The 24763-nt window shown below is 32.7% G+C and overlaps 1 protein-coding gene across 1 annotated transcript in view; it reads left to right on the forward strand.

The window, feature by feature from the left end:
• The window catches only part of LOC143070956 (uncharacterized), a 42955-nt gene extending 19999 nt beyond the window's left edge, over positions 1-22956 (forward strand). The window contains exons 7-12 of the mRNA XM_076245057.1: positions 2397-2489; positions 3143-3229; positions 6817-6927; positions 16470-16656; positions 22360-22503; positions 22946-22956. Coding sequence (XP_076101172.1) covers positions 2397-2489; positions 3143-3229; positions 6817-6927; positions 16470-16656; positions 22360-22503; positions 22946-22956 — 633 coding nt within the window. The remainder of the gene's footprint in view (positions 1-2396; positions 2490-3142; positions 3230-6816; positions 6928-16469; positions 16657-22359; positions 22504-22945) is intronic.
• Positions 22957-24763: the final 1807 nt, after the last annotated feature.

Here is a 24763-nt window from a genome sequence, read left to right on the forward strand (position 1 = left end):
AAAGTTAAAGATAGCATACTGAATGAATCAGATTTTATAAAAATTGGCCAAAAGATAATTTTATATGACCCTGTGCCAAAAAAACAGAGATTTTCAAATAAAGTGGGGCGTTCTAATAGAAAGTAATATTTTCTACAAATAACAATTTTAAGAAGTTGTTACGAAAGAAAACCCCCATCTATATATCATAAATGTAGTTTTCATTGAAAAATGAGTTTTAAATCGCATGACACATGACAATGAAATGGTATTAAACAATGTCAAGCTTAAAAAAACAAGTTGTCAATTTAGGCTGTTCCCAATTTTTGGATATCAAAAAACATAAATGATATAGAAGATGGATATATGCTTCTATTTGTCCAAATCTCTGCTTAGATATGATGAAACACTAAGCCTGGATGTAACAACACTGTTGCTTTCAACCTTATCTGTAGTTATTATGGTCTGATGCAAAGATTATGCACTTTACTGTTTGAAAACTGCATGACATTTCAGACCCCAAAGGTTACTATTTCAACCACTAGCTATCCAACAAAAGAACATAAAGGTGGTCTGTAAAAGTGACACGGTAAACAGCTAGTAATAGTATGTGCATTTGGTTCACATTCAGTAAAATCAGCTAAATTGAAGCTAACTTTAATGCACATAGAACCTCGCATTACACTTGCGTAATACTGACATTTAGACTTAAACCATTAATACAGCACATTTTGCACACATTTTAAGTTTAACAAACTTTCTTTTAGTCCATAGTTTAAAAAAGAGTAAAACATCTTAGAGAAAAAACACATACAAAAATTGATACTGTAGATTCATTATTTTTTGGATACCAATTTTGTTGACTTTAGTGGGTACAGGTTAACAAATTAAATGTTCAACGAATAACAAATTTTCTGTAGGCTTGACTGCGGCAAAACCCCAAAATTAAATATACACGAACATGCAAGTTTTTCTCAATACACAAAAATTGATACCCACAAAAATTAATGAATCCGCAGTAATCAGAAAAATCTGTCCGAGAGAAATTAAGCATGCTATTTTTGTAAAAATATTGAAACAGTCAGCTGAAAAAGCTAAATTTAGGGCATGTAAGCTGAAATGTGACTTTTTTAATATATTTTATCAAATAAAGGTTTAATAATTTATTATCCAATATTAAGGAAAATCCCTTCTGTAGAGGTCATAAAATAAGCCAAAACATTTCTACGAAAACTATAAATTTTACCTGTATGCAACTGGCCTAATCACTTATTCTCGCTACTAAATAAATAAAATAATGCTTCTTAAAACTTGATTTATTTCAACTCTCTTCTTTCATTCCAACCTCATAAAATTAAGAAATTAATCAAGAAAGCATAAAAAAAAATAAAAAAAAGACACTATAATACCAAGGAACTATATTCGTGAACAACCAAAAGCGGGGTCACAAAATGTGGTATTGGCCAATTTTTTTTCTAATGCAGTAACATTTAAATTTTCATCGTATGATTATGTTGATGATCGTCTGTTTTTAATCGTATTTTTGAAAAGTTCAATAGCATCCTTTGATACAGTATATTGTACTGTCCAAGGACAATATATATCAATGAACAAAATTCGCAAAACGTATATATGTAGGAAACACAGGCTAATACGATACAGTACGTTTTTCGAATTTTGTTCATTGATATATATTGTCCTTGAATAGTATATTTCATTCCTGTGTAATCAAATATTACTTTAGTCTCATAAATCTGTGATCATAATGCGCAATTTTTCCCGAATGGTCCACAGATATTACTTTGTTTATAGAATAATAATTATGCTCTTGTGCACTAAGATGTCTTTTTTAGAATAAAATTTTTCTTTCGAATGGCACATTTCGATTTTAAATACAAACTTTACTAGATCCCAAAAACTAACATTGTATCTTATATGGATTTTAGAGAATTTAAACATTTAGAGAAACGCAATAAGATAAATGATAGGTACAAAATAGACAACTTAATTCTGATAAACATAATGAAGGTGAATGCTTGATTGCTTCGATTTTGGTAGGTCGCGTATTATAGAGAGCTTACAAAAATCTTTTCTGTATTCAGTTTCTCTACTAGTAAATCAATCAAAAAATGATTAATGAATATTTGTCGACACAAACTATAATAATTAAAATTCATTCAAATACCTATAACAGTATGTATAAGAAATAAAACCATTGAAATTTTATAAACCTATTATATATACCGATTTTAGTGTGAATTTTAACAGAAACTGTCAATCCCGCACTGAAGAAATGATTAATTATAAGCTTTAAATGAACTTAAAAATGTGTATATTTGAAATTATCTGTTATTATCAGGTGAAAAATACAGACACTATAATCAATATCTTTCGTTTTATTTATTTTTTAAATTAAGGAGCAGGATGATATGGGAAGTGTGATATCAATAATAGAAAGTCATTCAATCAAAATATTCTATGTACCAATAGGAGACAACATACGAAACGAAGTAAGTTATTACATTACGATACCACATGCAAAATTACTTTTATAGTTGACAATAGTTTTCAAAGGTATCAGGATTATAATTCAGTATGCCAGACGCGCGTTTCGTCTTCATCAGTGACGCTCTTGTCAAAATATGTATTAAGCCAAACAAGTACAAAGTTGAAGAGCATTGAGGATCCAAAATACCAAAAAGTTGTGCCAAAGACGGCTAAGGTAATCTATTCATTGGATAAGAAAATCCTTGGTTTTTTGAAAAATTATAAGTTTTGTAAACAGGAAATTTATATAAACCACATATTCATATTGATATTCATGTCAACACCAAAGTGCTGACTACTGGGCTGGTAAAACCCTCGGGGACGAAACGTCCACCAGCAGTGACCTAGATACTTAAAAAAACAATCATAAAAGTCAGTTCTATTTAACATACAGTTCAAAGTTCTGAAAGTATTCAACCGATGTTATCGAAATCAAAATAGAAGGATACATTTTGTTTTGGGAAAAATGAGTGTGACATGTGAAAAGATAAAAACCAAATAGAAATAAGTGTTGCAATGTTTATGGAAAATCATCATACTGAATAGAGTTTTTGTTTGTATAAATTATGGACATAGTCGAATATTTATTTTAGTAATAAAACTAATTTCATTTCAGGTAATGGAAATGGCAGTAAGCAAGACCAAGGGTAAAGTTATTCCATTAAATGAACTCCATCGACTTGTAAAAATGACACAAGAATTGGTAAATATACTTTAATATGCTCCTATTGTGATTTTTAATGAGAATGTATAATGTGTACACGACTTCAATAAAGAATTAAGTGTCATATGGATTTCAATTATGTAAAAAAAATATTTCCAGTAATAGTACTGATCATCCATAATCAATTTAATGTATCGGCTGAAATATCTTTATGGTTCCGAAACTCACCAACTCTGTTTTTTTTTATGAATGCCAAATCAAAGTTTATATTTTTTTTCTGTATTTAAAGTCATATGAAACGAGTGACTGTTGAAAAATAATCTTTATCAAATTCTTGAACCTATGCATGTATATAACATAAACGTAGTCTTCTGTGCATGATTTTATAATTTTTTACGCAAACATATCGTATAATCGTCATTTTGTTTTCTTTCTGTCTGTTATGAGGTGAAAATATGGTCGCTACTCAATTGTCGTGTTTTGAAGCCGTAGTTTACCGATTGTCACCTTCAAGTAAAACATAAACAAAAAAGCATGTATATTGAGCACGTGTATTAAATGTACAGATGCGTTTAGTTGTGATTCTGTAGACCAATTTTTACAACATTCAATGGTTTTTAAACTAAATATAGATACCTTATTGTCAAAAATATATTTGAAACAATTACTTACGTAAAATACAAAAGATGGTTCATTGTGATATTTTGTAATGCGTCTTCTTTAATCAGAGTAGGTGTAGGTTAATATATGATAGTCATTTTTCGGAACCACAGGAGTACCAGTCTCAGCAACGGTGTTTTTGAATGTATGTTTTCTTCTATATTTTGTCTCTGTATTGTTATGACAGGAATATATCTATGGTCATACTTACGACAATTACAGAACTTTTGTAAAAAAAGGCAACCAGATATACTTTTGAAAGCATTGCAAATTTTTTTCCTGTTGTATTAAAAACTCCTACCAAGAATATCGGAATAACCGTTTTTCTCACCAGATGTAGGTTAGATATGCTTTTCTCTAATAATTGTAATAAACATAATGTAGACAAACCTATTAAAACATCTTTCAAAACCATTAGGTCGCGATCACTTCTGCTCTAATCGATTTCTGAAGACCGTGATGAACTCCTCCATTGTAACTTGTAAGCATGGGTCTGACATATTCTCTAGATTATTTCCATACCGTCTGCTAAAATGGTATATGATTTGACATTCTCGAAATTAGGAATTATGAGGAGAAGCAAATGTAATTTCCTTGTGTATTATTTGTTTCTGAAACACTTTAGAAACTATTTTGTCATTGGGAAAATCATTAAAACAAACTCTTGTTTTATCAAATCCAAGAGGGACCGCTTTCAATGTGCTTTGTATTGACGGTATTATACTACTGGAGTTGAACCATTGTTGTAAGTTATACGGTTTGTTAGCATCGTACTGCTACTCAGTCATCAGGTAGTTGACTGATTCCTGAAGGCCATTCACGCGTTACGACATAGTCTTAATAGCAGCAACCAATATATTTTTCTTTACATTTTTCGTAGCAGAAGAAGTACTGTGACTGCTTTTACGTTTTTGCGTCACTGTAGAATCAGTCAGCATATCAGACGGAAAACTGTCTGCTGCAATTAAAGTCTTTTCATATCTTCTATGCGAGCATCACTTTTTTTTGTTACCAACGTGTTCTGTATTCAGAGTTTGAGTAACGTTCAAATTGATATTTGTAGGTCTTTTGAAACCAATTTTAGGCAGTTCTTCAAACATTTCGGTTACTGTTTTCTCATATTTTTTTTTATAAGAACCGCTGCAGTACTTAATATGGTTTGGATTTCCGTTTCCGACGGACTCAATTTGTAACTTGGATGGAGAACTTACATATAGTAAACAGTGTTTTGATAATAGTTTTAAAAGCTGTTGCCATAAGGGGCAATTATTAAGACTTATTTTACGAGCATCATGTAGTTTGAACGAAATCATGTTAACGATAGATACTGTAGAAAGGTTCTATAATCATACCGGTTATTTAAGGGTGGGCTTTAAATTTTTAAGATTATATTGGATAAACACTAGTTAGGATTTTAATTAAAAAAATTAAATACGAGTATAGACCGATTTGTTTATGTCTTCAGTAAGATACTCCTTCAATCTCTGTTATGTAATAGAGGCTGTTTTAAATAAAAGTTGTTGAAATTAAAAAAAAAAATAATGGTGCCTTCCAAAACATAACTGTTGGCACATTATAAAAAGTAAAATGCTTCAAAGAATTTAATGCGCAGAGAAAAAGGCTTAAAGTAATTGATTTTTATCATTTAATGAAATAGTAAACTATCGTAAAATGAGTATACAACAATAACCAAATAACCTACATATTCCAAATATAGAAACGAATGATAGTTCCAGTAAAAGAAAAAAGCTTGATATGGACTCGTTTGGGCGTTTATACAAATGACACGCGTTGTTGCTCTTTTACAACTAGACATGTTTTGCCGTTCATTGACGTCATGGACACGTTTTGGGGAATCGGACACGTTTAGGGGGACGAACACACGTTTCTGAGTGTTACAGAACATAGTCTTCCAATGTCATTTTATTCGTTAAGAGGCGTACAAAACGCCCGGTATTTGCATTTGATATTTTGTTTACGGACATATATTTGTGACGTCACCTTGTTTCGTTGCCATGCCAATACGATAACATCATTTCGCGGAATACTTTTCTATCCCAAATTTATGTATCTAGTTTTTATGTTATGTGTGTTATTTTCATCGGATATTGTCTAATGCTTAGTTCGTTTCTGTGTGTGTTACATTTTGATGTTTTGTTTCTGTTGTGTCGTTGTTCTCCTCTTATATTTGATGCGTTCCCCTCAGTTTTAGTTTGTAACCCAGATTTGTTTTTTTCTATTGATTTATGAGTTTCGAAATTTACCATAAAAAATGAACTGGAATGGACGAATTTGTTTATTTTGCTGTACAATAGAGATCAAAATATTGTATTTGAATCTTGGCCTTCGTAAACTTGGGATTTTGATGTCGAAAATTGAGAATATCTGACAATATAAATAAGTTGGTCATAACGCGCAACAGCCGTTTTTGTGTATTACTGCGTTTGCGCTACGGATAGATATATTGTTATTATACTGGTTGACGTTTATAGGTCATCATAATTATTTGAATAGAACTCGAAGCACGCAACTTTATCTAAACTATATGTTTTGAGACCTTTAAACCAAAATTTCAATTAGCGTAAATAATTTGCAGAAATGGGTTAAGAATTGTCATCAACACCATTTAACAGCTCGATTAATCTACAAACCAAGATTTTACAATTCTATAATCTACCATGTGTAATATATATTCTAGTTATGAGGATGTTGGCATAAAAGTGGAAAAAATATTTTACATTTACAAATTGGCGATTCAATATTCAGAGAAAAAATAAAATGTTGTATTGCTTGAATAAAAAAAGTCATACTGTTCATGTAATACACATAAAAAACCATATAATCTATTTCTGTATAATTACTGGTGATAATAGACACGATTTGAAGTATTCTTCGTATCCTGCTTTGTAAGAACACATTTGGATAGAAATGGTAAATAATGCAAGGCGTGTTCTTATTTGTTTTAGATTTTAGCAGCACGTATAGCATCTGATTTAAGACACACAAATCCTCATCCAACCGCTGAAGATGTCAGATTAAGTATATCTCAAAGATCATCAACTCCAAACGACGCACATGTACGTTTGATTCACTTTAAGATGTTTTTCTACTATATATGAAATAGATGTTGATTATTTTCTTTTATTAATCAATAGATTATAAATATTGTATAATTTTACATACTGAATATAGCATGGTTGTTAAAGTTTATTCACTAAAATATCTATGAAATTGTAAGCCTTTATAATCTTTTATTTGAATTGAACATTTTTTTTCTGAAGATGATGCTCACTATGGATTATACAAATCTACTTCTTCTGCAGAAACAACATTTAACTAGATTTGTAATTGCTAGCAATAACGGATGGCACCCTTCCCCCATTGCCAGGTGAGCGGCAGCCATTTTGAATATTCCAAAGTCAAAGAGCGCATCTACAAATGTCTATAAACATTGTTGTAAAATTTCATAAAGTTTGGAGCGATTTGAAACTTTTGAAATTTTTGCTGTTTCCATGGTAACGGTACCTTTTTTCAAAATTCCAAAGACAAGTGCCACTTTGAAACATGCCATGTTACATATCCATGTAGTTTCATTGAGTTTGATCTTCCTTGTTAACGGAGTAAATGGTACTTTAAGGTTTTCCCATAGGGTTAAATGTTAAATGTATTTAGTTTCCATGGCAATGTAGTAGTTCCAAAGATTCTCAAAATCCCCTAAAACTTGTATATAGTGGACAGCACCAATATATGAAAATTAGATGATTCTATGTTCATGCATACTCAAATTATTCACCAAAAACAAAAATTTTATTTTTCACATTTGTTCCGTTTCCATGGTAACGGTGGCCATCTTGAAAATGCCATACCCCGATTGCAAATCTGCACCTGTTGGTTAATATTATGGTATAGTTCCATAACATTTGGTTCATCCAATTCCAAGATATAAGCTGGACAAAAAAAGTGGAAGAAAAATAATAAGAAAAAAAGAAACGTAGAATAACAATATGTCACCCAAACTCCGTTTAGGGTGCCATAACTAGATTTGCCATTGCAAGCAATAGCGGATGGCACCCTTCCCCTATTGCCAGGTGAGCGGTAGCCATGGTTACGGCGGCCATTTTGGAAATTCCAAACTCAAAAATCAAGTCTATATGAGCTGAGCAACATTTGTTTTAAATTTCAATAAATTTGAAGCATTTTTAAGTTTTTCGTATTTTTGCTGTTTCCATGGTAACGGCGGCCATTTTGAATATTCCAAAGTCAAACCCCCGCTGCAATTTTTTCCCTCCACAATCATATACCATTTAATGTCTCTAGAATAAATTAAACATTGATGTTCTAGAATGTTCTGTGAAAATTCAAAGTTTTGACCTTTTTGCATTGTTTCCATGGTAACAAGAGCGATTTTGGAAATTCCAACGCCAAATTCCACATCTTCCAATGTTGCTCATCGTTACTGTGAAGTTTCATTAAGTTTGGAACATTTTGAGATTTTTGAATTTTTTGGAGTAGTTTCCATGGCAACATAGTAGTTCCAATGAGTGCCAAAAATCATCCAACACCTGTATATAGTGGGCACCTACATTGTATTAAAATATAATGATTCTGAGTTAAATAGTATCCAAATAGTTCACCAAAACAAAAAACTGGATTTTTTCACATTTGTTCCGTTTCCATGGTAACGGCAGCCATCTTGAAAGTGCCAACCCCAAAAAGCAAATCTTCATCTGGTGGTTAACATTATGGTATAGTACCATCTTCTTGGGTCCATTCACATTAGAGTTCCAGACTGGACAAAAATGTGTGGAAGAAAAATAATAATAACTAGAATTGCCATTGCAAGCAATAGCGGATGTCACCCTGGTTCCCCAATTGCCACTAAACGGCAGCCATTTCGAAATGTTCCATCAGTAAATTCAGATATATCCATAACAGAAGATCTTTCTGTCAGTTTTCATAGCTTTATGTACGTTTTTCTGTTTTCAACAATTGTGCCGTTTCCATGGCAACGGCGGCCATTTTGGAAATTCCAAACTCAAAAGTCAAGTCAACATTAGCTAGGCAACATTTGTTTTCAGTTTCATTAAATTTGAAGCATTTTGGAGTTTTTCATATTTTTGATGTTTCCATGGTAACGGCTGCCATTTTGAAAATTCCAAAGTCTAACTTCTTCTGCAAATTGTTCTCTCCATAATTATATACCATCATATACCATTTAATGTCTCAAGAATAAATTTAACACTTATGTTCTGGAATGTTCCATGAAAAATTCACCCCCTCAAATTATGTCTAGAGACCCCCCAGTTGAAAAAAAAATGTACCATGTTGAAGTGTACATGTGTCTCTTAATATCATAGAAGTTTCATATAAATTAGAACACATTTCTATTTTTCACATTTTTGCTGTTTCCATGGCAATGGCAGCCATTTTTTTAATTCCAAAGTTAGATGCAAAACTACACATGGTGATTAACATTATGTTGTAGTTCCATCAACAATGGTCCATTCAGTTCCAAGAACTAAGCTGGACAAAAAGTGCGGAATAAGAATAATAAGAACTAGATTTGTAATTGCTAGCAATAACGGATGGCACCCTCGTCCCCCTATTGCCAGGCGAGCGGCAGCCATTTTGGAAATTCCAAAGTCAAAGAGTGCATCTACACCTGCAAGTTATCATTTTTGCAAAATTTCATTAAGTTTGGAGCATTTTGAAATTTTGGACAATTTTGCTGTTTCCATGGTTACGGCGGCCATTTTGGAAATTCCAACTTCAAAATGCAACTCCGCACATGCTAGTCACTATTCCTGTAAAGTTTCATCCAGTTTGCAGCACTTAATTTTTTTTGGAAATTTTGAACATTTGTGCTGCAACCATGGTTACAGTAGATAATTCCAAAATTCTAAAAGCGTACATCTCATTGCCACATGTCATGTTATATGTCAGTACAGTTTCATTTACTTTGATGCACTACTCTCTGAGAAAATGCTGATTTTATGCATTTTTCCATAGGGTCAATGCAAAACTTGGCCCTAGTTTCCATGACAACGGCGGCCATTTTGAACTATCCAAATATTGTCTTGACATCTTGGCTTACTGGAGAACATTTTGATAAAGTTTCATCCAGTTGGATCTTATAACGAAAGAATTAGAATTTTTGATATTTTAGCTGTTTCCATGGTAACGGCAGCCATTTTGAAAATTCCAAAGTCAAACTGGAAATCAGCACATGCCAGTTAACATTCCTGTGGAGTTTCTTCCAGTTTGGACCACTTTGATTTTTTTGGCATTTGTGCTGTTTCCATGGAAACGGCGGCCATCTTTTACCATTCCATAGCAAGGTGCACAACTTCAAGTGGGGTTCTTCATTATAGTTGAGTTCCATAAACATTGGTAGGTTCAATTCTGAGAACTCGCGCGGACAAAATGTGTGGAAGAAAAATAAAAATAACTAGATTTGCGATTGCAAGCAATAGCGGATGGCACCCTTCCCCTATTGCCAGGTGAGCGGTAGCCGTGGTAACGGCGGCCATTTTGGAAATTCCAAACTCAAAAATCAAGTTTACATTAGCTTAGCAACATTTGTTATAAGTTACAATAAATTTGAAGCAATTTGAAGTTTGTTGTATTTTTGCTGTTTCCATGGTAACGGCGGCCATTTTGAAAATTCCAAAGTCAACCTGCTGCTGCAATTTGTTCTCACCATAATTATATACCATCATTTAAAATAAAATGTCTCTAGAATAAATTTAACATTGATGTTCTGGAATGTTCTATGTTAAACATTTCGCCTGTTTCCATGACAATGGCAGCCATTTCTGAATTTCTATGTATTGTTGGTACCTCGGGGCCCCACCACCAACATTTGCACAAAGTTTCATAAGGTTGGCTCTTATAACGAAAGAGTTAGAATTTTGATTTTCTTTTACATTTTTTTAGTTTCCATGGTAACCGCGGCCATCTTGCACATTCCAAAGTCAGGTGCACAACTTCACATGGTGGACAACATTATAGCATAGTTCCATCAAGATTGGTCCATCCAATTCCGAGAACTGTCTTGGACAAAAAGTGTGGAAGAATAAAAATAATAAAAATAATAAGAAAAAAAAGAAACGAACAATAACAATATGTCACCCCAACTCCGTTGAGGGTGCCATAATAAGAAAAAAAAGAAACGTAGAATAACAATATGTCACCCCAACTCCGTTGAGGGTGCCATAAAAAAAGAATCGTACAATAACAATATGTCACCCGACCTCCGTCAGGGTGACATAAAAAAAAGAAACGTAGAATAACAAGATGTCACCCCAACTCCGTTGAGGGTGCCATAATGATACGCGAAGCGAATTAAAGGTTTTTTCTTTCATGAATTCAACGGAGAAGATACGTGTATTAGTTGATTGAAGGTTTGTGATCATGATTGATCAATCAATCAATTGATCGATCGTTTGATTGATTGATTGATTGATCGAATGATTGACAGTTCGTAAAAATAGCGATGGGACGTTTATTTCGGATTCTGCACTTGATTGATATCAACACTTGATTGATTGATCGATCTCTAATCATGATTTGATCAATGTGATCATGATTTGATCACTCTGATCATGATTTGATTGATTGATTGATCGATTGATCAATACGTTGTATTGCCTAAAATGACACATTTTGCATAGGTTTATTTATTGTCTATACGTTTCATACTGTTCAGTGACAAATATCTGACGCACAATTTTGCATGTAGTATTGAGAAAAATACTCTATTTGCTTTTCTTACATCCGAAAAAAAAAAAGAATTGCGAATGAGTTATTATAACACTAGATTTGCTATTGCAAGCAATAGCGGACGATGGCACCCCGTACTGCACATTGTCACAGTAGCATCAACAATTATGAGTGTACAAAAGTCAAATGGCATATCTATTATACATGTCGGAATCAGCATTTCTAAATCCACCCCCCACCCCCCCTTTTTTTTTTCTCTTCCGTAGAATACGTTTCAGTTCTATACATAGTTTGGGAATCCTTTTTAAATCTAAAATTAGACACGCGCGCAAGTAGGAAGGTGGTGTCACGTGATACTGAAGTATATTATCGTGGACTTAGCATATTAATATTCTTTTTAGAGGGGACGTAGGACAGACAACATGTGTATATATTGACGGAGCGGCGTATTAACTGTTCAATTTATTCTTCAATAGCTCGCGTATCATACAATACATGTAACTTATCGTGTACAATTTAATTACATGTTTATCGATTGATTTCAGCTAATGTGTATATTTTAGCAGGTGTGTCATTCACGGATATGTACTTTAACGCAAGTGCAGAAATGTCAGTAATTTGTACTCTGAGTGTTTCTCGTTCTCTCGGTGGCGATTTTCTCTTTAAAGCACATTAAATAAAATACATATTTTTATTCTAGAATATTCTAGTACATGTTAGCAGTACAGCAATTGCATGTGACCATTTGCACACACTCCTAATTACGATTTCCGTGGAATTGTTGTTATATTTTTCAAGAAAATGCAGCTAAAACGCATTTTCCCATAGGGTCAATGTTAAACTTTTGTCTAGTTTCCATGGCAATGGCAGCCATTTTGAAAATTCCAAGTACTGTTGGTACCTCGGGGCACCACTGCCAACATTTACATAAACTTTCAAGACTTTGCCTCTTATAACGAAAGATTTAAAATTTGGATTTTTTTTTACATTTTTTTTGTTTCCATGGTAACGGCGGCCATTTTTTACCATTCCAATGTCTCTTGCACAACTTCACATGGCGGTTCATATTATGGTATAGTTCCATCAACATGGGTCTGACCAATTACGAGAAATAGCGTGGACAAAATGTGTGGAAGAATAAAAATAAAAAGAACTAGAATTGCCATTGCAAGCAATAGCGGATGTCACCCTGGTTCCCCAATTGCCACTAAACGGCAGCCATTTCGAAATGTTCCATCAGTAAATTCAGATATATCCATAACAGAAGATCTTTCTGTCAGTTTTCATAGCTTTATGTACGTTTTTCTGTTTTCAACAATTGTGCCGTTTCCATGGCAACGGCGGCCATTTTGGAAATTCCAAACTCAAAAGTCAAGTCAACATTAGCTAGGCAACATTTGTTTTCAGTTTCATTAAATTTGAAGCATTTTGGAGTTTTTCATATTTTTGATGTTTCCATGGTAACGGCTGCCATTTTGAAAATTCCAAAGTCTAACTTCTTCTGCAAATTGTTCTCTCCATAATTATATACCATCATATACCATTTAATGTCTCAAGAATAAATTTAACACTTATGTTCTGGAATGTTCCATGAAAAATTCACCCCCTCAAATTATGTCTAGAGACCCCCCAGTTGAAAAAAAAATGTACCATGTTGAAGTGTACATGTGTCTCTTAATATCATAGAAGTTTCATATAAATTAGAACACATTTCTATTTTTCACATTTTTGCTGTTTCCATGGCAATGGCAGCCATTTTTTTAATTCCAAAGTTAGATGCAAAACTACACATGGTGATTAACATTATGTTGTAGTTCCATCAACATTGGTCCATTCAGTTCCAAGAACTAAGCTGGACAAAAAGTGCGGAATAAGAATAATAAGAAACTAGATTTGCCATTGCAAGCAATAGCGGATGGCACCCTTCCCCCATTGCCAGGCGAGCGGCAGCCATTTTGAAAACTTCAAAGTCAAAGAGTGCATCTACACATGCAAAACATCATTTTTGTAAAGTTTCATTAAGTTTGGAGCATTTTGAAAATTTTGAATTTTTTGCTGTTTCCATGGTAACGGCGGCCATTTTGAAAATTCCAAACTCAAAAGTCAAGTCTACATAAGCTAGGCAACATTTGTTATAAGTTTCATTAAATTTAAAGCATTTTGAAGTTTTTCATAATTTTGCTGTTCCCATGGTAACGGCGGCCATTTTGAATATTCCAATGTCAAACCCCCGCTTCAATTTTTTCCCTCCATAATCATATAGCATTTAATGTCTCTAGAATAAATTTAACATTAATGTTCTGGAATGTTCCGTGAAAATTCAAAGTTTTGACCTTTTTGCATTGTTTCCATGGTAACAACAGCTATTTTGGAAATTCCAACTCCAAATGCCACATCTTCCAATGTTGCTCATCGTTACTGTGAAGTTTCGTGAAGTTTAGAGCATTTTGAGATTTTTGAAATTTTTGGTGTAGTTCCCATGGCGACATAGTAGTTCCAATGAGTGCCAAAATCATCCAACACCTGTATATAGTGGGCACCTACATTGTATTAAAATATGATGATTCTGAGTTAAAGCATTACCATACAGTTCACCAAAACTAAAAACTGTATTTTTTCACATTTGTTCTGTTTCCATGGTAACGGCAGCCATTTTTTACCATTCCAATGTCTCTTGCACAACTCCACATGGCGGTTCATATTATGGTATAGTTCCATCAACATTGGTCTGCCCAATTCTGAGAAATAGTATGGACAAAATGTGTGGAAGAATAAAAATAATAACTAGATTTGTAATTGCTAGCAATAACGGATGGCACCCTTGTCCCCCATTGCCAGTCGAGTGGCAGCCATTTTAAAAAATCCAAAGTCAAAGAGTGCATCTACACATGCAAGTCATCATTTTTGTAAAATTTCATTAAGTTTGGAGCATTTTGAAATTTTGGACAATTTTGCTGTTTCCATGGTTACGGCGGCTATTTTGGAAATTCCAACTTCAAAATGCTACTCCGCACATGTCAGCCACTATTTCTGTAAAGTTTCATCCAGTTTGCAGCACTTTATTTTTTTTGGAAATTTTGAACATTTGTGCTGCAACCATGGTTACAGTAGATAATTCCAAAATTCTAAAAGCAGACATCTCATTGCCACATGTCATGTTATATATCAATACAGTTTCATTTACTTTGCTGCACTATTCTCTGAGAAAATGCTGATTTTATGAATTTTTCCATAGGGTCAATGCAAAACTTGGCCCTAGTTTCCATGACAACGGCGGCCATTTTGAACTATCCAAATATTGTTTTGACATCTTGGCATACTGGGTCACATTTTCATAAAGTTTCATCCAGCTGGATGTTATAATGAAAGAGTTAGAATTTTTGATATTTGAACTGTTTCCATGGTAACGGCAGCCATTTTGGAAATTCCAAAGTCAAACTGTAAATCATCTCATGCCAGTTACCATTCCTGTGGAGTTTCTTCCAGTTTGGAACACTTTGAATATTTTCGGATTTTTGCAGTTTCCATGGAAACGGCAGCCATCTTGACCATTCCAAAGTCAGGTGCACAACTTCATATGCTGGTCCACATTATGGTATAGTTCCATCAACATTGGTCCATACAATTCCGAGAAACTGTGTGGACAAAAAGTGTTGAAGAAGAATAATAAAAACTAGATTTGCCATTGCAAGCAATAGCGGATGGCACCCTTTCCCTATTGCCAGGCCAGCGGCAGCCATTTAGAAAATTTTTGCTGTTTCCATGGCAACGGCGGCCATTTTGAAAATTCGAAACTCAAAAGTTAAGTCTACATAAGCTAGGCAACATTTGTTATAAGTTTCATTAACTTTATAGCATTTTGAAGTTTTTCATAATTTTGCTGTTCCCATGGTAACGGCGGCCATTTTGAATTCTCCAAAGTCATTCCCCCGCTGCAATTTTTTCCCTCCATAATCATATACACCATTTAATGTATCTAGAATAAATTTAACATTGATGTTCTGGAATGTTCTGTGAAAATTCAAAGTTTTGACCTTTTTGCATTGTTTCCATGGTAACTACAGATATTTTGGAAATTCCAACGCCAAATTCCACATCTTCCAATGTTGCTCATCGTTACTGTGAAGTTTCATGAAGTTTGGAGCATTTTGATTTTTTTGAAATTTTTGGTGTAGTTTCCATGGCAACATAGTAGGTCCAATGAGTGCCAAAATCATCCAACACTTGTATATAGTGGGCACCTACATTGTATAAAAATATGATGATTCTGAGTGTAAGCATATTCAAACAGTTCACCAAAACAAAAAACAGAAATTTTTCACATTTGTTTCGTTTCCATGGCAACGACAGCCATCTTGATGATGCCATATCCCACTGCACTATATAATGTGGTGGTCAACATTATGGTATAGTTCCATCAATATTGTTCCAGCCAATTTGGAGAAATAGTATGGACAAAAAAGTGTGGAAGAATAAATATAATAATAATAATAAGACAAAAAGAAACGAACAATAACAATATGTCACCCCAACTCCGTTGAGGGTGCCATAATAAGGAAAAAAAGAAACGTACAATAACAATACGTCACCCCAACTCCGTTGAGGGTGCCATAAAAAAGAATCGTACAATAACAATATGTCACCCGACCTCCGTCAGGGTGACATAAAAAAAAGAAACGTAGAATAACAAGATGTCACCCCAACTCCGTTGAGGGTGCCATAAAAATAAAAACAAAAAGAAACGTAGAATAACAATATGTCACCCAAACTCCGTTTAGGGTGCCATAATAATCAGTTCAACAGACAATATTATATGTCTCTGCTCATTTTCGCTGTAGATATTACAGTCTATGCATAAATACATGATTTTATTATAACTATTCATTTATTTCCATAGGATGACTGTGTTGATTTAGTTTTGGAGTTTTTTGATACACTTTCTGCAGACAAAAACAAAGGTTTATATAATGAATTAGAGTGTCGATCGCTACAATTGGGTGACAGAGTACGACGTGGTCCTAAATGGAGGCATGACAAACAAGATTCTGGTCTCGCGGGAACTGTTGTTGGTCAGATTCAGAACGGTAATATTAAACCAGAAAAAAGTTTACAATGTCTCTGTTTAATTTTTTCCCTATTCGTGTCTCTCATCTTTTTTCTTAGTTGTTTATGTTGTGTCATGTGTACTATTGTTTGTCTGTTTGTCTTTTACATTTTTAGCCATGGCGTTTTCAGTTAATTTTCCATTTATGAATTTGACTGTTTCTCTAGTATCTTTCGTCCCTCTTCTATTTAGGCAAAACCATCACCAGTTAAAAATATATTCATTATCATAAACATAAAAGTTGATGACTATGTGTAATTTTTCATTTGGTTGTGTTACATACCAATGATTGTCCATGAAGACGAAATATGATAGATTGCATTGTTATAGTAGTTTCTATTACAGGGAAAAACTTAGGGAATGAATTTGGTTAAAGGCAAAACAGAAATGTATCGAAAGATCTGCAAAAGTGGTATTACGATCAGAAATACGCTGTTTTAAGAGAAAATTTATTGATAACAGCTTACTATGGATTTTAAATAGTGGGGATACAGAGATAATATAATATGTATATTTGCATTTGTTTGAAAAGTACCAGTTATGGAAATGATAGCTACATGTAGCTTTAAAACATTGTCTTTTCCACCATTTTCTAATAAGAAAATACATGTACTCCAGGAATATGACATTACTTATCCATTCGTTTGATATGCCTGAGCTTTTGATTTTGCCATTTGATAAGTGACTTTCCTTTATTTGAGTTTTCCTCAGATATCAGTATTCTGATCTTTTTTTTTATTCCGTGTGCAGGGTTTACCTCATGAATCAATCGTGATTAACTTTGTTTATTTAGCATGGATTAGATAATCAAAATGTTGTGCGATTCATTCGACGGGTCTACTATTCTAGAAAATTGTTTGTTGATTTATGAAGATAGGGGATACTCCAGATAAAGTACACACGTCCTAATAGTTATCAAAAGTACCAGGATTTTAATTTAGTAAGCCAGTCGCGCGTTTCGTCTACATAATACTCATCAGTGACGCTCAGATCAAAAAAAAAAAAAAAAAGCTAGACAAGAACAAAATTTGAAGAGCATTGAGGACCCAAAATTCCAAAAATTTGTGCCAAATTCGGCTAAGGTAATCTATTCCTGGAATAAGAACATCCTTAAGTTTTTCGAATAATTGTTTTGTAACAGGACATTTATTAAATAAAGACCATGTAATTAATATTCATGTCAACATTGAAGTGTGAACTACTGGGCTGGTAATACCCTGGAGCTCGGGGACGAAACGTCCACCAGCAGTGGCATCGACCCAGTGGTGTAAATAGTTATCAAAGGTACTAGGATTATGATTTAGTACGCCATACGCGCATTTCGTCTACATAAAACTCATCAGTGACGCTCAGATTAAAATGGTTATAAAGCTTAGCAAAAACAATGCTCACTTTAATCGTAAATTTAACAGTTCTGATAACTGAAAGTTTAAAAACGTTATATTAATAGCTTATGAAGTATACGTACCTAAAATTGTTGCGAAATTACAAGTTTTCCGTTTCCTGTAGTTTACAGAAGATTGCTACTTAAACTGCTAAGCAAATTTAGATTAAATAGGATCTATTCCAATTATAAAAAGATAACTGCTTAATAATTAATTAAGATGGATAAAAGTACAAACTTGTTTCAGGTTATTCGATCCATTTGAATTAATGATATCGAGATTATAAGATAAGACCCAATTACTTAAAACCTCAACTAAATTATTCCATAGATATAAATATTTGGTTTTGAAGATTGGTTGTACCTGGAGAAAACTGATTTCAAAAATGATAGTAAATCCTCTTTTTAACGAAGATGTTTTTCACCGTGCCCAGAAATGTAAAACGATCCGTGTAAACTTATCGATTCTTTAGATAAGCTTGTTCTAAAATGTTACCAATTCAACGCTGTTATTAGATCATTAAGTATTGTTTTTATTATGCCCCACCTACGATAGTAGAGGGGCATTGGGCATTATGTTTTCTGGTCTGTGGGTCCGTTCATCCGTCTGTTCGTCCGTCCGTTCATTCGTCCCGCTTCAGGTTGAAGTTTTTGGTCACGGTAGTTTTTGATGAAGTTAAAGTCCGATCAACAAGAATCTTATGACACCTATTCCCTATGATATGATCTTTCTAATATTAATGCCAAACTAGAGTTTTTACCCCAATTTCACGGTCAACTGAACATAGAAAATGATAGTGCGAGTGGGCATCCGTGTACTTGGGACACATTCTGGTTGGTAATGATATTGATTTTGTTATCACTAGATTAAAAGCAAACTAAATATTATTGTTATATACATATTCACATTACCTGTACCTTTGCAGTGCGTACGTACTATCATGTTTTTCTCTGACTTTTAAAACTAAGCTTATTGGATATTGGTTGTGTACTAACTGATAACTTAGCCTTGAATGCATGATTTTTTTTATTAGTTGCTAGTGACTTAAATAAAGGCAACAGTAGTATACCGCTGTTCAAACTCATAAATCCATGGACAAAAAACAAAATCGGGGTAACAAACTAAAACTGAGCTGTCAATAACTTTGAGTACTCTCACCTATCTGTATGTAATATGTGTTTATTGTTGGGATATTCAAGTACCAATCCACGTCCACTCTGTGTTTTTCTAATAAGTATTTTTATTTTTTCCATCCAATGAGTTCTACTGATTTTATAGATTGTTCTAATGTTTTACTGCTACAGAAATGTACCATTTAAGGGGTAGTTTTAGAATCCGGCTATCATGTTTAAAACAGCCACATTCTGTATGTTTGTGCCTTTCCCAAATAAAAAACCTGTAAAACTGGACATTCCGCAAACAATAATAAACGATGACCTATAGTTGTCAATTTCATTTTGGTCTTTTGTTGAGAGTTGTCTTATTGGCAATCATACCACATCTTCTTTTTTTCATATAAAAAGAAATTGATTTACTTAAAGACCAGATCTCCCATTTTGCCGAAAGTAGCAAATGCTAAATACGGTTGCTTTTTGTGTTGTATTTGAGTGGTAAAACTTCATTTACACTTATGATAATATGAAAACAATCGATATAGTTGAACTTTTAATATCGTATGTATCACCCTAGCTTTATCGCTATCATTTCTACACCTTTGTGTATTTGTAATCACAATATCTTACATGCCTCTATTAGTCGATAATTTGGGTCAAGAAAATGTACTTTGTATAAGAAAAACATTTAACAAAAATACCGAATTCCGATTTAAATTCAAAACAGAAAGTTCTTTATCAAATTACAAATAAAAGCTCAACACATAAAAAATGAAACATAGTATTGTACGTTGTTTTTTCTTCGTTTAATTGTAATTGATGAATCATATACTTCGACATTGTCGAGATATTTACCGTTTAATCTGTTTACACATAAACAACAACAACAAAACAGGATATGTCATAGGACATATCTTTTATGATAATTTTCTTATTTGTAACTCGTATTTGAAGAAGTAAACCTGGGAATAATTTACAACCTTAATACTATTGAATCCATTTAAAGCTAGACGTATTTTGTAGACTTACAAACATTGTGTTTTCCCGCGTTTCGTTTAAGTATAGCGGGAAAATATTGTATTGACGGGTACGGGTCGTGTGAATATATAATAGGGTCACACATAGTGACCAAATGGGTGTACTTTCTGGTAATAAATCATAGGGTCACTTTCTAGCTGTCGTGCAACGAGTGAACACTCAGCTTTAACTTTTGATTTACATGTAACATTGAGAATGGAAATGGGGAATGTGTCAAAGAGACAACAACCCGACCATAGAAAAAAAAAACATCAGCAGAAGGTTGTTACAGTGAATTTGTTGAATCAGTGATTTTGTAAAATCCTTGGAATAATTAGTGATTATGTAAAATCACTAACAGTTTCAGTGATTTTGCAAAATCACTGAAATGTCAGGGAATTTACAAAATCACTGAAAATATTGCTAGGGATTTTGTAAAATCTGATTAAAGGTTTTAACTTGAGGAAAGAAATGTTTTTTTCATAATACAAAAAGACCAATGATTTTGAAATATATTTGATTAATAAATAACTAACCAAACTATTTTACAGAGATTATAAATGATAATAGGAATATATGAATTGATAATAAGACTACAATTTACTTATATTTGCATGATGAATATTGTTTTAGTACTTTTTTCGAATCTCCACATTCGGGAGAACTTCATTCATACAAATATTAACTTTTAATTTGATTTGCAACTAACATGTCCAAAGAATGGAGAAAGTATAAAAACTTTATAAAACATTTATCCCTTAGTGATAAAATACATTGTTAAGGCAGTATCTGACGGATATGACGAAGTAAAAAACTCAAGTACAAAACAATTTTTTTTTATCTCAACTTATCTGTTGTCTTTTGTTTTACTATATTATAATTTTGCGGATATGAATGACTTTTATAAGCTGCACATTAATAATACTACTTATTTGCTTTTCATATATCAATTTCCATGTCATGATACGATATCATCGTCCTGCTATGCATTTAATATTTGCCGCTTGATCATTGTGACATAGCTTAAACAAATACATGTCATACACTTTACATATGTGTTTCTCTCCTCTCATTACGGCAATGACTCCAATGTTTGCCTTTGTATTTGATATGATCGGTTTACATGTTTTAATAATAACACTACATGATAAATATTAACTTACTTTCGAACAAGCCAAAAAATGCTAATAAAAAAGCTTATATTGTCTCTTTTCTATGGGATTTTAGGAAAAGATTTTAAAATTTCTTCATACGTTTTTTGGTCCCATATGTTACACATTAATGTTTCCCTCGATTATTGAAATGACTCAGTTTTGTGTGAAAGTTTGCTCTTGTTGTAAAGACTATTTTTTCTACAGTATGTCATTTGTTTATTGAAAATTGCTCACTAAGTAAAAACTTAACCTCAAACTTGTTTAGTGTAACTGCTATTTTAAAGAATTTTATAATCAAAAAGAATTATTTCTTTCACAATTTCACTGAATTCAATTAGGGAATCTGTAAAATAAATCTTAATTAATTCAGCGATTTTGTAAAATCCCTGGTCGGTGTCAGGGATTTTATAAAATCACTCATCAGTTCAGTGATTATACAAAATCTCTGAAATATCAGGGATTTACAAAATCACTGTAACATATATACGTTGATATTTTTATTGCATTCAATTTGCCAATACACACATGTTTAATGTGTAGGTCAGAGTACCTGGTCCTGGAGACGATATTGCGCACTTGTCATCCACTGACACAGGTTTCTAGAGCTTTTTGATCGATTATATCGTTTTTTTATCTCTATATGTTCCTGGTCGGCCCTGATCGTCTGTGGAGGGGGTGTAGTTATTTGGAAGTTTGATGTTGTTTGTATTTAGGATAAAACATAGGAATTGTATGAAGTTGGATATGCATTATAATTGTAATAATGATGATAATAATATTTGTGAATATTTATAATACAATCTGGCGTCCATCGAGCATGATGGGCTGTCGGCAAACTAAGATGATGTTTGCGTTGTATATATTTGCCAGGAGTATGTAGTTAATACTATATATTAATGAGCTAAGTGTTGAACATGAAAATCTGTTCTCTTTACAAGAAGTCGTATGTGCATTCATTTTAATCTCAAGTCATATTACTTGTTTTCACGAGACAATTTTTTCACATCTTTTTCAGAGGAAGTTTGGATAGAATGGGATAGTGGTCATTTAAACAAATATATTTACGACGAAAAAGTCAATTTTTATAGCGTTAAGAAAGTTGACGAACCAAGAGTGTTAGTAGATAAATTGGTTGCAGTCGGATGTAAAGTGACACGAGGTATCTATATCTTTTAATCTTTGGAAACCGTAATGTATTTAACAAAGTTAGTATTTTTTTTATTGAAAGATGAATAGATAGTTAAAATAGAAAATGTAAAGATTGAAATTTACTTATTCGATTTCATGAGTTAGTCCCTCATTAAACATTTAGTATTGAATTTGTAACATAATAATTCAAAATAGTCGTTGACAATGTTTTCGTAGAAAGATTTTTTTTTTAATATTTGAAGATTAAACTAAGAATAAAAGTTAAAAAAAGAAGTAAAAACTATAGTAGAGGACAAGGTACAAACAAATTCATATCTTTCGTTTATCCTAGAAACTTCAATAGACTTAAAGATGGTTTACATGTTGTTGATTCTGTACTTGTTTGGTTTGAATTGAAGAAGATGAATACATTGTTCATAATTTTTTACAATCTATTAAGTATTAATCTGAAGTCAGCATCTAATAATTTAGTGCTATTAGCTGGCTGTTTTGTATTTGTCCTGTCACAGATTCGAGGTAAGCAGTATTTGCCTCGGGACAGTAACGATGCATTATGATGTTTCTGATTACTGGCACAAGAACTTAGTAATTACTTTTTCAATTCATTTTATCTAGAAGGTATTTTAAAAGTAGTTAGAAAAACTAGGTTAAGCAGTTATACTTTACTTTTAACTCATCTGCGTTTTGATGATAGATCAACGGACATTTCTAAGGAATAATAATCCAAAGATAATACTAAGTAAAAAACAAACGAAATATTACGGATAGATTATAATTTTTATGACATTTGTATGTTGTTGCTTCTATGTTTCATTATAAGGTAATGATTGGAAGTATGACAATGATGATGGCGGTCCCGGTAGTATCGGAACAGTGCTTGGTGTAAAAGATAATGGATATGTTGTTGTAAGAATAAATAAACAAATTAAAACTATCATAGATAAAAAAGAATAATGCGAGTTTCTTAAATGTTTTGTACTTACATACATATGAAACTTATTTGAATAACAGCAAATAGCTCCGGACTTTCTGATATTTATGTTATTGCATTAAAAAAACACGTGTCCTGCTTATTTGAACCGGTATCATCTGCATATTTTGACTTGCCAATTCCTAAAAGAAATCCACTGCAAGCACTGCAACCACTGCAAGCGCTTCAGTTTTTTTCATGTTTTTTTTCTTCAGTTTTTTCCTATCTGCCACTTTTAGTCATGATGATAGGAACAGCAGATTAGTTGTTTAAAAACTCATCAGGGCTACTAGGCTAATAATTTGTTGCATTGTTTCATCTACACAAGACTGATCAGTAATGCTGAAGAAAACTAGTTGGGATTAAAAATCAAGTACGAAATTGGGTATTGGTACGTGATAAGAAACCAACATTGACAATATATAACACATTCATAGTCGGATTTTAATCTTATGCCTATATATATACAACATTGACGTAACAATGACCTTTTACAAGTCGGAAAGCGTCATTCATGACCAAAAACCTAAGACGTTACTCTTCTTACGGTTTTTCTTCCTCAGTTACCCTTTAAAAGTATCTCCAAAATACTGTTATAAGATGTAATCAAACGGTTACCGAGTGTATATGGACACATACAAGCTAACCGGGACTTGCGCCAAAATTGTTACTTAAAACAAATATATGAGACAGACACAGATGGGTTTTTCCAAATTAAATCGTGTTTTACATTTTTCAGATCTTGACAATATCAGTTTAAGCTAAAATTCTTTCTTAATTTGAAAATGTCAATAAACTCAGAGTGCGCTTCACTTATGAACATAAATAAATGTAGTTAGTGTTCAAAACAATAATGTTAATCCAATTATTGCATACAAAAAATACACTAGTTACCTTTCCATTCGTTAAATGTGTTTAAGCTTTTAATGTTTCAATTTGATTAGGAACTTGCTGTTTTGAATTGTTCTTGGAGTTCAATATTTTTGTCGGTTTATAGCAAAAAAACTGATGCGTTCGAATATTTTGATGAAAGAAAGTACAAGACAAACATCGTATAGAACTAATACAATTTTTCAGGTCCGCTGGGACTGTAAGAAAATTGGAGTTTACAAAATGGGAACAGATGGGTTATACGAAATTCAAATATGGTTAGTAATGTAAATTAGTGCTGTAATGAAATATATGTTTTTAAATGTAGGTTCAAATTGAAATTGCAAATATAATCCCCAAAAAGTTAAAAAAAAAAACTATTAACTTTCTCTACTGATTATTATTTCAGATTTTTCACTTTTGAATATTT

This window comes from Mytilus galloprovincialis, chromosome 4, assembly GCF_965363235.1.
Source record: "Mytilus galloprovincialis chromosome 4, xbMytGall1.hap1.1, whole genome shotgun sequence".
NCBI lineage: Eukaryota > Metazoa > Mollusca > Bivalvia > Mytilida > Mytilidae > Mytilus > Mytilus galloprovincialis.